Below are 14763 nucleotides of genomic sequence, written 5' to 3'. Positions count from 1 at the left end.
AAACTCGGCTTATACTCGAGTATACACAGTAATTTTGATCTATATCCTTATTGCAGATATACCCAGGTCTTCTAACTAGTGGCTGTTAGGAGGAAATGTGTATTATATTGTAGGTTCAAAGGTTCTTTGAGTTAATATTTCATCTCACCTGGATCAACAAGTGCAAATCTTTTTTCAGATGTTAGGGTAGCTCTTTCCTCCTGATTAAATATTCTGTCCAACATCACAACCTCTGCTGATGGATTTATCCTCTTAAAAATAAAAAAATTAGACCAATCACAATATATATACATATATATAAAGTGAATACAGTGCCTCCTTTTTTAAAATATAATAATATTATAAGTCACAGAGGAGTTCCATGACCATTTAAAGCAGGAGGCCGAAGGACAAGTGTTTTTATATTTCAATAATTTTTATTTGTATTTCACGCAAACAAAAAAATACACAACAAAAACAAATACACAGGCAGCCATCTGCAGGTCATGAAACTCCATAGATCAGTATGCTTTCCAATTTGATAAAATATATGGAGTTTACTTTACATACCATTGCATCTTCCAACAGCAACAAGCGATACTTGTTTAGCATTGATTGTGTCTTCTTTAAAAGGTGTATTGAGGCTGACTCAAATTCATTGTCCACTAAAATGATAATGCAAGTGTTTTAGGAAATAACCCATGGTAGTTCATTTTAGCCTTACAAAAGATGATGTGAGAAGTTTTATATCTACAGTATACATGTTTTATATCTATATATTTGTTGGTATAAAGCCCTGTACTGAGCAGGGAATTCCTTGTCATGCAAATGATCAGACCACCCCATTAAGCCAATGCAGTTGAGTGTCTGAAAATGACACCTAAATCTGCAAATTGGGAAAGGGGATGACCCCTAACAATAGCTTTTAGCACCAATGAATAAATACTATTGCTCTGTAGCACATGGGTTCAATAAATCAAAATGAACATAGCAATCCCTTGTGAGTGTTTAGCAACATAACATCCATAACACCCCTTACCTCACCAACAGCCTGAGGACTTCTCCAGGACTAGTAATGCTAATAGTAAAAGCATGTAATCGTAAAAGATCCATACAGTGTAAAACTTTGATAAACAGTATAAACCATAGTTACAGGACCTTTACCTAAGACGTATCCTTTTTTCTTTCACCTTCTCCCTTTACCTATTATATTTCCACCCTCTTATCTGCTCTCTTTTATCATTCACTTCTCCTTCATCACTTTAACCTATTTTTTTGGTTCTATTCTACTCATCTAGTCATCATCCTCTCTTTCTATTTGCTTTACTTGTTCTCCCATCCCCTCTTCTCTGCTCCTTAGTATTATCTTCCCCTGTCAGAATATCATGTAGCAGATCATTCCATCTTTACCACTTTCTAGAAAGACATCAGTGCTTTAATGTCTTGGGACCTAAATTACCACACCATGACTTGATAGAAGGTCCAGTTCATGCAGTTATCTAGGATAAGGGCGAACCATTGTGCTGACAGGTGGGTGTTTAAAACAACTTTAAAACAAAGTAACTTTATCAAAACATTTCCAAATGTGTTTATTAATTGAAAATACCTTTTTTCAAATCTTCATCTGTTGGAAATGATCCCTGGAACACATGGTATGGAATAAGTCTTTCAGCAGCATTATTCAGAGACCCAAATGGGCTTTTATCTATAAAAACAGCATGTTCTTGATCCTTGTGTAACCGCTGAAGAATTCTAAACAAAAAGAATAGGTGTACCGTAAATTACCTTCATAAGATGACTAGGTATATTCATTGAGTACTGTATCTTTCATACCAACATCTTCTTTATTGTTGTCAACCACAAGTTACTCTTGCATAGTTTAATTAGTGAGATTTATTGGTGATTCATTTGTTTGGACACTTGAATTGTAATAATAGTAGGGTGAAAATGATGGCAACATTTTTTAATCTGTGACCTTAGTTGAGGATTATGGTGATCAAAATATTGTTTATACAGCTCTTAATAGAAAATGGACCTTATAGTTATTTTACGTATTATTTATACTGTGATACAATAAGAAAATCTGAAATTATCATGTTTTTGTGTTTTTTCAATTAAATGGGCAGCCCCATAACAACATTTTACAGTTATCTTTTTATGTAAACATTTCAATCCTCCAGTGTAAACATAGCACCATAAAACAGTTTAAATACAATACTGAAGAAGTGTAGAACATGAATAAAACCAATAACCAATTGTAAAATGCCATAGAATATGGATGTCCAACTGAAGGCCTGGTAAGGCCCTCCAGAGGATTTTTATGGCCCCCAATCTGCTCAAAGGCTCCATAGACGTCACTTTATGATATTTTTTTTTTTCACAACTCTTTATGATAATTATAAGCATATACCAACAAATGAATAAAATCATAAAAGGTAAATAAGAAAGTAAATTAAAAATACAGAAAATTATATAAATAAAATCAAATTAAATCAATGTGTAGTTCGATCACAGTTACATTATGAATTTTATCATTCCTATGGCAGATTAGTAAGAAATGTATCCCACAATGACCAGATAGATGTATGTAGATCTAGCTTGTCCTCCAAGAGGGCTGATAAATAGTGCATAGACTGGATAAATGTAAGTCTATTTATAACATGTAAGATAGGAAGGGAGGGAGCCAACCAATGTAGGGCTATGACCCAGCGTGTGGCTGCTAGTATTTGGGATACTAGTTTGTGTGTGTGTAGAGCTAGTTAAGGGTAGGGCAGGAACTGCAGTGCTGACTCCATGGTTGGTTCAATAGTAACCCCTATTATCTGAGAAGCCATTTTGTACACTTCGGTCCAGAGCGCTGAAACAATGGGACAATAGATATGAAGATAATCTCCCCCAATTGTGCAGCCTCTAAAGCAAGTGGATGGGAAGTTTGGGTCAATGGCATGTTTGCAGTTGGGTGTATGTTATGAAACATAACTATGTATGCTGTTTCCTTGACCCCACATTGGGAGAAAGTTTCCTGATAAAACTCCATATTTTGGTCCAGGTCTCAATATAGGGGCTCCTAAATCTGTCTCCCATGCTGTCATGTATTTATGTGAGATAGGAGAGGCAGCCTTTATTAGTTGGGAGTAAATTAATGAGATTAAGTTTCTGGTTCCAAGTGGGTTATGGCAACAGAACTCGTACAGCGGGCCCTCTAGCTTATCTCTATGGGGGGCTTGAGAATCATAAAAGTGGGAGAGTTGATTGCAATGGAATTGTTCCGTATCTGGGATAGCATGCATATCACCTAATTGGGGAAAGGATTTGAATCCTTGTATGGACAATAGGTCGTTAAGAGTATGAAGTTTATTGGTTGTCCATCTTTGGAAGGCTGAGTGAATTAGCCCAGGGGGAAAGTCTGGGTATGATATCATCATTTTTATTGAACCTGGCCATCCAACATGCTGTATGTGAAATAATTGTCTCACTACATGTAATAAGTTGGACAGCACTGCCCTAAAATATTAGGGGCAGATAAGAAAAGTAATAAAAAAATACCTTTACAAAATATATTCACACTGACCATAGCAACCAGACAGCATTCTGAATAAAATAATTGAAAAACCAAAAAGTTATATCAGATGCAAAATGTGTTTTTCTATTTTTCGATCTCTTAAAGGAGGAAGTGGCTTAAAAAGTTAAGTGATCAGTCTTGATATGAAATGAAATGCTACAGATCCTGGAAAGCTCCACCTGCTACTTCTTGTGACTCTGGACAAATAATTTAATCTCCTGTTGTCCTGACAATACTTATTGGTGCATCATAGCTGCCTTGATTGTTGCAAAGCCCTTTGAGTCTCATTGGAGAAAAGAGCTATATATATATATATATATAAATGTCTTCTTTCTTGCCAACTTTAATTTTTTATGTTTGTCTCTTTTTAATCCTCTTTTTATATATATATATATATATATATATATATATATATATATATATATATATATATATATATATATATATATATATATATAGTCCTCCAAAGCAGAGACCGCACTCTCAGGGCTTATGAGAATATAAATTATTTTATTAGAAAAAACTAACGTTTTGGCTGCGTACCAGCCTTTGTCAAAGTCTGGACTTTGACAAAGGCTGGTACGCAGCCGAAACATTAGTTTTTTCGAATAAAATAATTTATATTCTCATAAGCCCTGAGAGTGCGGTCTCTGCTTTGGAGGACTACAGTTTACATTGGACACACGCACCCAGGCCAAGAAGAGATCCTTAAACGTGAGTGCTGTGATTGTGGGGGAATATATATATATATATATATATATATATATATATATATATATATAGATCTATATATATATCCATTACTGAACATCTTAATATTGAGCTCTACTGCATTTAAGGCTATTTATATATTAAAACAATCTTCACAATTAAAAGGAACATTCAACTCACAAAGATGCTTTTCTAAGCTGCCTAGGACCAGACATTTTCATTCTTCCTGAATGTCCACCACCCTTGAATTAAAAAAAGATCTGAATTAACTTTTTAAAATTGAAACACATCATATACACATAACAGACCAATAAGAGTCAACCCTCAAAACGTAATATAATATAATTATATGTAATATAAAACTGATCTTCCAAACACTTTTTGCAATTTTTAAAATTATTAATTTGAATTAATTTTACTCCTAATAGATTTCTATATATTAGCAAATTTTACACTGCTAATATAATGGAATTAAGGAAACACTGCCACCTGTGGTTCGGTTTTGGGACCCGGCTACATAGGGGAGAAAATTTCAGAAGAAGACAAACTGAGCTGATGTTGCTCTACATGAAAACACCAGAGAAACATACGGCTGGTCTTTTCTAAGCAGAACAACTTCAGAAGAGTTTGATTATCTTCTCTTGTAATTACATTTCATTATATTCGCAGTGTAAAAACATGTTGGAATGTAGAAAATAAAATGATGTAACTTTTGTTGTGAGGGGTTTACATTTCTTATAATGAACATGATGCACTGCCTTGGGCCACAGGAGGATAAATGAAAATTGCTAGACTTTCTTATGGGCTTCGAATACAGGACTATGCATAACATTTAGATTAAAGTTCCCAACCTCCACGGGCCGCAGTTGTGTCTCAGCGATATTTTCTTGTGGTTGTGCCAGAGATACAGTGTAATGCAACTGTTTGTTTCCAGAGTTGTGCCCTGTGAGATATCACATTTATTATTTATTTATCACCATATTACCGTGTTTCATTAATTTAGAATTAAATGAATACAGCTTTATTAACAGCAAAAATCTTATTTTAACAAGCCACAAATCCATGTTCTGTCTTTAATAAATAAGAGTAACATTGAAGGGGTATTAAAAAAAAAATTCTTATGATTGTACTTAATGGGAAACATTTTGAAAAAAATAGGGATATGGGTTTTTTCCAGATACAGAGTATTTCTATAATTTGGAGCCTGAAGGCTTAAGACTCGTGGCATACATCACATTTTCTCCATTAATGTGTCTACGCCAATCTGCTCCTGCATACACCTTGTTTTGTGCAACAGGCATGGCAATCAAAAATGATACTACTTTATATAATATAACATCATATTCAGGCAAAAGTAAACGTTTTATTCTGTTGACAGTATGCTTGTTTTGTTGTTTTACTGTTTTCACCTGCTAGTGAAGTGGTGCACAGCTGGTGTCTACTGTTTTCCTGGGTATTCAGTGATGAAACAGGAGACACGTGGTCCATGACTTCTTTCTGGGCCTGAGATATTAGGAGAAAAATCAAAGGAGCATTCACTTACTGAGGCACAGTGAGCAATCACCATGTTTTTTCCCACAATGCAAAGTTTTCCCCAAATGCGTCCAATTGAGCAAAATCATGCAAATGCTGCAGAAGTCTGCTTGGTATAATTTCCAGTGTTGGCCAGGAGGAATGACACCTGCACCGAATTTTTTAGACGCAAGTGTGCTGTGCCTATTGATGCTGGGTGCGAATCTTTTATTGCAAATCTTCCACTCACTTGGTAAATTAAATAATAATCTGCTGACTAAAATCAATAATAATATGAGCCAATTCAGTCAAACAGGTTTTAGCAAATGCTACAGCCTGCAGAGAAGGGTTTTTTGATTATTGAACTTACTAGTAGCTACTAGGCTTATACTCGAGTCAGTTCATTTCCCCAGCTTTCGTAGGTAGAATTAGGCACCTCGGCTTATACTCGGGACGGCTTATACTCAAGTATATACGGTAACCACACATATTTTTGTACAGGACATTCTGAATTGAGAAAGCCAGTTGGATGACTAGCTAAACATATTCATGAAAAAAGAAAATACAGTTTTATCTAATTCTTAATATGTAGAGCAACTCCATCAAAAATAGTTAAGTCTCTCTACTAATCTCTAATTTGCAATAACATGCATAAAACCTTCAAGTACCTCTAATCACATATTAAAAAAAAAGAAAAAATTTATGAATTACATCATACCTGTCCACAGGAAAATGTATGTTGAGAACCAGATGTGGAGCTTAAAATGTTCGCAGGCTGGCCAGTTGAGAGTTGGACATGAGGCTCACTTAATCCTGAATGGCATCTGCTTTGTTGCTGATCACCAGTACAATGTTCACCTCCTGTAGAAGTGTGAAATGATGGTCCCATGCTTTGAAGAACTGTTCCGGAACCTAACACCGTGAAATGACTTGAAGAAGACATGCTGGGGTTGCTTTGCGGCAAAGATGCAAAAGTAGACCTGTTTTGAGTATTATTACCCGGACTCGGTGACAAATGTAAAACTGAAGGTGACCCTTGTGGCATCTGTCCTCCAACAATATGAGACGTTCCATGGTTTACAATAAATTGTCCACTGGGTCCAGCAAATGTCTGGCCAGAAATAAGCTGCACAGCTGTACCTGGACTGTTTAGCATTTGTCCAGAATATGGCTGACTCGACCTAACCATATTAGCTATGTTTCTACTAAGCATTACATGGTCTGCAGATACTTGATGAGGACTAATATGGGATGTCTGGGTCTGTACAAGTTGTGTATTTATGGACTGAATGTGTTGAACTGGATTCGAATTTACAGAAAGACCTGCAGGTATAACAAACTGATTGGTATGCCCATGTGCTTGCCCCATTGGAGAATGGATGACAATGCTGCTTCCAGGTTGTTGACCTATTGGTTTATGAGGGCCATGCTGATGAACAGGCAGTTGCTGGCTAACTGCTGAGCTTTGTGGGGAGTTTTCAGAAGTAAAGGGAACCCCTTGATGCACATGGTGTTGTTGCATACCTAAATTATTCACATTATATGGTATCTGTCCGGCTTGAATAGGCTTGGGCTGAATGCTTATAGGCATTTTATTAGCATTAGGGACAGAGCCTCTGTGTATAATAATGTTGTGAACAGGTAAAGACGTTTGAAAGTTACTTCCACAAGATGGAACTGTGACGGGATGCCCTACTGGGCTGGAATCTGGGCTTCCAAACATTGCATTTCCATTCTGTCTAACAAATGATCCCCCACTAGAATTTGCGGGCATTTGTTGTCCACTTTTGAGTATTATTTGTGATCCATCTATGTTATTAATAGCCATCACTGGAGGCTGATTATTAATAGAACTGATTAAATGAATCTGCCCAGAAGAATTTTGGTTATTACTGGGCATATGTTGGCTAGGAATAATTCCTACATGTTGCATAAAACCGTGCTGAACACCTACTGTATTGCTTACAAATGATGTGCCTACTTGCTGCTGCACAAGAGGCACATGTGCCACTCCTACTGAATGCACTGTTTGACCTGAGTAATTAGGGATACTTGTAGCCTGAGTAAAGGACGAGGATGAATGCGAGTGAACTGAAGCAGTTGCAAAATGTTGGCTAGAGACTACACTGGCATCCAAATAAGCCTCTTCTGCCAATGTCTGTTCTGTGATATTGGCCTCTTGCAGTGATTTTTGAAGAATATCAAAGGGTTGCTCTTCATTGATATCATGAATAGGGGAATTTTCAAGTTCATCGTCAAGAAAATGAAGACTACTTAAAGGATGTAATCCATCATTATGGCCTTCATTATGTACACCTTTGACTGATGATTTGTGATCAGCATGCTAATAATTAAAAAATAAATAACAATTATTAAACATAAACATCTATTAAAGTGAATAAACAATATCATCAAAAAAATCTAATTTTTTTTAGGTCATGCAGTGCATATTTTACACCATAGGAAACACTTAATGGGTATAAAGGTGAAAAAAACCAAATCAAGAACTTCGGCTTTCCATTGAAAGGGAGAGTAGAATTATAATTTTAACATTTCAGTAAAAAATAATGATTTTGCCTGAGATCAAGGTTGGACTGTCCTACTAGGACTCTAGGGAGTTCACCCAGACAGCATCTTGCCCACCTGCACTACCTCCAGGGTTGAGACCAACATGAGACAAGAAGCTGGACAATCCATTTTCCTAATCCAGAGCTTCTCAACCTATGGGTCTGGACCCAAAAATGGTTCACCATATTGTTTATGGTGATTCCTCAAGCAAAAGTAAAACTTCAGTGACAATAGTAGATATTAGAGTGAGAATGTGAAGGAACAGAAAGAAAAAGACATGAGTAAAAAAAAAACTTTATTGACTAGTGCACAGGACGCAAAGGTTTAAAAATGTAATTAAATTTAAAGAAAAATCTGAAGGAAGAAGAAGGGAAAACACAATGTGATAGAAGGACAATAACACGTCAGTATATTAATCAGCAATAAATCTCTGACTAATCTCCTGTAAAAGCTTTCCCTCCAGCAGTAATGTGAATTGCTGGTGGTAAAACCCATGTGTCGCTTCAGTCTCCCAGAATTACTTACAGTTTCCTCTTGATGCAACCCAAAAAAAAAACCCAAGCAGATTTGATTGGAGTTTGTAGCAAAAAATATCGAGATAAATTCGGACTTTGATAAATAACCCCCTAAGATTGGGGCGATTTAGTTGCCCGGCAACAAATCGGCTCTTCTTCAGGCGACCAATCTCCCCGAAAAGCCTTCCCATCGGCTACAATCTAAATCGCCTGTGGGATAGCACTCGGAGTAATGTTTTCCGAATATTATTGCCTATGGGAAAGCTTTTAACAGAGATAAGTAGCCTGCAGAAGCAGAGATTTATCACCAGTGATTAATCTCCTGGTGTGCCATTGCCCTAAGGGAGAAGGTCAGTGGAGGGGAAACGGCAATGTTTTTCTGGTAGTTTCTCAACATTCACACCAAATGCAAACTTAAATTTGTTTTGAATTTTAAATGTTTATTGTATATGAAGCAAAAAATATATTTCTGAAGATGAAAGCTTGATGGTGACAAGATGACCTACAACGCTTGATTCTACTCATTTAACTATCATGTTGCTTACATTCTAGATGATGTGAAAGATCAAAACTTATCATGCAATATAACGAGATAAGTATAAGAACTGAAACACGAGTCGATCTGTGTAAGCAACGTTAGCCATTGCATATTGTATGAATTCAATGACTGACTGGATTCAGTAACACCATGTGATACTCAGCTAGAATGATAGGTACGTAAGTATTGAATAGTGCCTATCAACAATAAGACAAATTAAATTATTTTTAAAAAAAATGCAGATATCTAACCCCAGTAGGGGAAGGGCTAAGGGGCAAATTGACTTAGGGTTGAATATCAAGGGTTAATTAACCCTCGATATTCGACTGCCGAATTGAAATCCTTCGACATCGAAGTCGAAGGATTTACCGCAATTCGTTTGATCGAACGAAAAATCGTTCCCTTCGATTCGAAGAATTTAAATCCATCGATCGAACGATTTTTCTTCGACCCAAAAAAGCTTGGAAAGCCTTTGGGGACCTTCCCCATAAGCTAACACTGACTTCGGTAGGTTTTAGGTGGCGAACTAGGGGGTCGAAGTTTTTTTTTTAAAGAGACAGTACTTCGACTATCGAATGGTCGAACGATTTTTTGTTCGAATCGTTCGTTTCAAAGTCGTAGTTGAAGGTCGAAGTAGCCAATTCGATGGTCGAAGTAGCCAAAAAAATCATTCGAAATTCGAAGTATTTTTTATTCTATTCCTTCACTCGAGCTAAGTAAATGGGCCCCTGAGTGTTACTAGACCAGTAGCAAAGTTTCTACTTTTTATGACATTACTCCACCATACCTCTCATATTGTTGCATACAGGTCATCCAAAGGAATAAGGTCTTTAGCGTTAATAATGAAACATAATGATGTTGATAATGTTACTAGTACTATCCATGCTGATACTTACACAAGCACTGCTGAATATGGAATTAGTGTTAGGAGCAGAAAGAGATGTACTTGTTAGTTCATCATCAGCCTGTAAAGTAGAAAGTGATATTTTTTAAGAAATGAAATAAGTTTAACTTTAGCCAAATGCAAAAAAAAACACACAAAAAAAAAACACTTACGGTTTTACTTCCAGATCCATGCCAAAAGAAATTCAGTTCTTGGGTGTCACTAAAAATAATATAAAGAACAACTGGGTCATAGAATGAGGTGCCAGGGTAATATAAAAAGCTTAAGTAATCTCAGTGCAATATGAACCTGCCACCAGTGTCGGACTGGGCTCGGTCCTTGCGCAGAAACTGGAAGCAGACTCCAAACTCCCTCCCTGGCCCCCGGTGCAGCTGAAACAAAAAGAAGGTAGGCGCCGAGGGCCGGAGGGGGGGTTGCAGCTCAGAGAGGGGGGCTAGAGGTCTGGGGTGGGGGGCCCAGAGGCAGTAGCCCCAGAGGGCCCCAGGCCCTCCAGTCCGACTCTGCCTGCCACCCACCACAGTTTGCAAAATTAAGATTTAATTAGAGCATGGCCTAGCCAGACTAGACATGAAACCAGAGCTCTGATATAACACCCGGGTTTTACAATAAGCTACATTCACCTCTTCAATTAACTTCTGTGATGGAACCAAAGACAAGGCCAACTCATCAAGCAGATAGGATCTTGAGTTATTTCCAAGATCTAATGCTGAAGGTTAGTTGATGGTTAGTTGAGTGGAGGCAGAAGCTGCACAATTATACTGAGGTGTGTAAAAGAAAAAAAAAAACCCAGGCTGAGAGCAGCACAACCAACGCTCCATGTGCCCTCAGCCTAAGTGCTAAAATTCATATAAATGTAAACCAAGATGGTGTTCCACATTCACCTGCAGTCTGTGGATAAGCAGGATCTGAAGTAGCTCTATGAAACCCTAAAAAGGCCCATCCCAGAGTTGTTGCAGAAAACACTTCGCCAGTCAAAAATTCGCTCAGACAATGGCAATTTGCTAACATGTGGAGTTTCGTTGTGAGCGCCGAACGCTGGCGACTTTTCGCAAGCGTTACTTTTGCAATGCGAGCATTTGATAGTGAAGATCTGCCAAGAAAAACTTAGCTAGGGATCTTGCACATAAAACCCATGTCCAGGGAACCCTAATAAAGACAATAGAGTTATTCTAATGCCCTACACATGAGCCCATTGTAAAATTAATGTTCCATATGCTTGCAAATGTATGGGGAAAACCGGTTACCCAAAAGAGTTTACGTTAGGTCTTTTGCAGGCAATCAGGCTGAAACAAGGAAAAGATGCCAGCATTTTTTGTACTTTGATGCATTTTCGGCTCACTGAAAATAATGTAAGTGAAAATAATGAGGTGACGAAGGCAACTCTGGTGAAAGAAGTAACGTTCAGTAAAATCCGCACTTTAGTGAATTTACAGAGTAACGTCCATTCGCCATAGAGTGAATTGTCGCCTGGAGATATAGTGTCTGTCTCAAGTGCCTGCGCCCGTTAGTTAATTAGTGATGTCCCTGTGGGTGGTAATGCTAGTGAATTGATGCTAGCGTTAGCCACTTCGCCCTTTGGTAAATCTGCCCCTATATCAGAGTACATGTATACCAAGCCACAGTGATTGCCCAGGTATAACCGGAAAGGACCTGTACCCAGATTTCTCTAATGCAGACTATAAAACTACCAAAACTGCAGTTGTACCCTTGCGGGGTCAGTTTTGGGATAACTAACACTTCTCAAAGTGGGGATTAATATAGAGGGAAGAAGGCAATCATTTCCCAAGGAGCAGTAAACAAACTAAAACCATTAAATTGCCCTGGTTGGAGGAAAGAAGGATGCATGCCCCCGACAACAACAAAGACCAGAGTCATCAGTCTATTCAATCACGTTACCATTCATAAGAATTCATTATTTGTTGATAGTTATGTATTATTGTATATACCCAATACACTCACACCCAATGTACCCAGTTATACAATAGTGGGGGATATCAGTCCACCTTACATGTGATTTTCATATCAAAAAGGACTGACTAAATTACCCCATCTAGAATATTAAACATCACACCTCAATATTAAAATATAGAGTTATATTAAAAAAGTACTTCACTCAACCTCCAGCCTCCAAGGCTTACATCCCTTTATCTGGAAGGGACTCAACTTTGGTAAATATAAAAGTGCATGGCTCGGTTCCAAGGGTCATTGTTTTTACTTTTACAGTGGTTCTATTCCATTTACAACAAAATTATAAGCAAAATTCCAAATGTGAACTTACCCAATAAAATCTAGAAGACCGGAATCATCATCCATGTTAGCTGCACAGAAAAGACAATTTTGTTTAAATCCCATACAATCTTTATGCAATGTCACAGTCTGCAGCTTACCCGTCGCTGTAAATACAGCACAAATACACAAAATCTAACATCAAGGTAAAATAAGGAGTTGTAAAGTCAAACAGTGAATAAATGCAATTTTCTGTATCTAATGAAAAATGATAAAGTTGTTGTAAAAACAATAATTAAAAGCCTGGCTTGTTTCCAGAAAAAATATATCAACATTCTTTAATATCTTGATACTGTTATAAGTTTATCGTCAGCTGCATTCATTTTCATGCACTAATTCCAGAAAGTACCTTAAGTTCCAAGTTTTAACAAAACTTCTGTTATTTCCATCTATAGGTGGCTCCATGTTCCAGTAATTCAAACCAGTCCATTGTTAGTAAGAATAACTTGCAACACGACCAGAAGGTTGGCTTACAAAATGAGACGTTTTTGCCTAAAAGAAAAAAAAGTAATGTTCTTAATTTAACTTTTTTTAGGCATTAAATGTAGATACTATGCAGGAAATGAAAGACTTTGAAAAATAGAGGCATATTTATTAAAATTAAAACTTAAAGCTTATTTAGAGAAGAACTTAAATAGCAATACCTTGATTGCCTTAAATTGGGCAAGAAAAAAAACTAAAATCACATTCTACTATTCATCTTCAATGAATATACAAAATCTCATTTTTTTTGTAAACCTGATTCTTAAAAAATATAAAATTTTTAAAACACAGCTCTCATTGGGGCAAATTCACTAACCTCCGAAAATTAGCCAGCGACGGCTTTGTTCACAGCGCAACACTTCGCCAGGAGTAGATTCGCAAGGACAACGCTAATTCACTAAAATCCGAAGTTGCATCCAGGGAGCCGAACGCTGGTGAAGTTGCACTAGCGTTGCCTAATTTTGCATATAGTTTATGTGCCATATGTAAGGAAATGTAGGGGGAAGCCAGCTACCCCCCTCTTTTGCAGCCTATCACCCTGAAAAAAGGAAAAGATGCCAGCGTTTTTTTGGGAAAAATTTTCAACTATTTTTTGAGGAAGTCCTATCTACTCTATTGCACTTCGCATGGTCTGAGGTGGCGAAGGCAAGTCTGGTGCAAGAGGTAACGTTCAGTAAAATCCGCATCTTAGTGAATTGCGTAGTTACGTCCATTCGCCAGAGTGCAAATTTGCCTGGCGTTAGGGAGCGAAGTACCGCTAGAGTCTCCCTTCGCTTGCGAAGTTACGGCAGCGACAGTTAGTAAATCGACAAAGTTCCGAATTTTTTTCAAATTCAAATCGATTTTGGACTATTCCCTAGTCAAAGTACACAAAAAATAGCTTGAAATTCGAAATCTTTTCATTCGAAAATTCACCTCAACCTTTGATAAATCTTCCCTTTTCATACATCTATAATGTTGCTATGAGTTAAAATGGGTTTAACTGCACCCCAACGATTGCTCTTTTCCCAAGATCATTGGTAGGGGGGTAATTACTAAAACTCACATTTTTCTTATTATTTAATAGAATAAAATACGACCTAACTCCCATTCACGAAGTGCCTTAATTTATCAACAATTCTGGCAGAGAAAAGTCCTTGTAGGAAAAGTCTGGACAAAATTGTGTATTCATGTAACTTTTTCGAATTTGCCGATTGAATCGTGCAACTTTTTCGAATTGACGTACAATAACCTCGACTTTTTCAGATTATTGAACGAAAATCAGCGAAGATCACAATGGCAAGAAATAGCTTCAAATGGTAAAACATGACTTTGACAGGTTTAGCTGGAATATTTTCGGATTTGGATTGTTAGCAGCTTTGTATAATAAATCTCGAAAGATTAATAAATAGGCCACTAAATCTTAGAATTTGGGAGCAAGGATACGAACAGGTATTCGATCTCAGAGAGGTCACTCAGCAGTACGGAGTACTGATTCTCATAGAAAATTAATGTGTTTGAGCAAATATATCTGGTTTGATAAATGTGTCTATACTTTCACAGTTTCCCTGTTGGCAATTTTTAAAAGTATTTTAATTTTTTAGTCTCTTTATTTAAGTTTCTTATTCACATGTACAGTTTATTGATAGATTTGAAAAGATGACAAGATGTAACTAGTGATTGCTGTTTCAATGAATCAAGTAATACGTTTTTGAAGGAACAGTAA

General features: G+C 37.0%; 1 protein-coding gene across 2 annotated transcripts in view; it reads right to left on the bottom strand.

The window, feature by feature from the left end:
- bicral.L (BRD4 interacting chromatin remodelling complex associated protein like L homeolog) overlaps window positions 1-14763 on the bottom strand; it is a 30198-nt gene that overhangs the window by 3006 nt on the left and 12429 nt on the right. For both annotated transcript variants that reach the window (XM_041562531.1, XM_018262573.2), the window contains 11 exons: window positions 12925-13067; window positions 12568-12607; window positions 10442-10490; window positions 10282-10350; window positions 6483-8108; window positions 5662-5755; window positions 5104-5195; window positions 4433-4494; window positions 1586-1731; window positions 550-644; window positions 149-251 (listed from right to left, as the gene is read on the bottom strand). In XM_041562531.1, coding sequence (XP_041418465.1) covers window positions 149-251; window positions 550-644; window positions 1586-1731; window positions 4433-4494; window positions 5104-5195; window positions 5662-5755; window positions 6483-8108; window positions 10282-10350; window positions 10442-10490; window positions 12568-12602 — 2371 coding nt within the window. In that variant the 5' untranslated portion in view covers window positions 12603-12607; window positions 12925-13067. The remainder of the gene's footprint in view (window positions 1-148; window positions 252-549; window positions 645-1585; window positions 1732-4432; window positions 4495-5103; window positions 5196-5661; window positions 5756-6482; window positions 8109-10281; window positions 10351-10441; window positions 10491-12567; window positions 12608-12924; window positions 13068-14763) is intronic.

Source organism: Xenopus laevis, chromosome 5L, assembly GCF_017654675.1.
Source record: "Xenopus laevis strain J_2021 chromosome 5L, Xenopus_laevis_v10.1, whole genome shotgun sequence".
Taxonomy (NCBI): domain Eukaryota; kingdom Metazoa; phylum Chordata; class Amphibia; order Anura; family Pipidae; genus Xenopus; species Xenopus laevis.
Note: the sequence above shows the minus strand (reverse complement) of the source record. Positions and strands in the feature narration are given on the sequence as shown.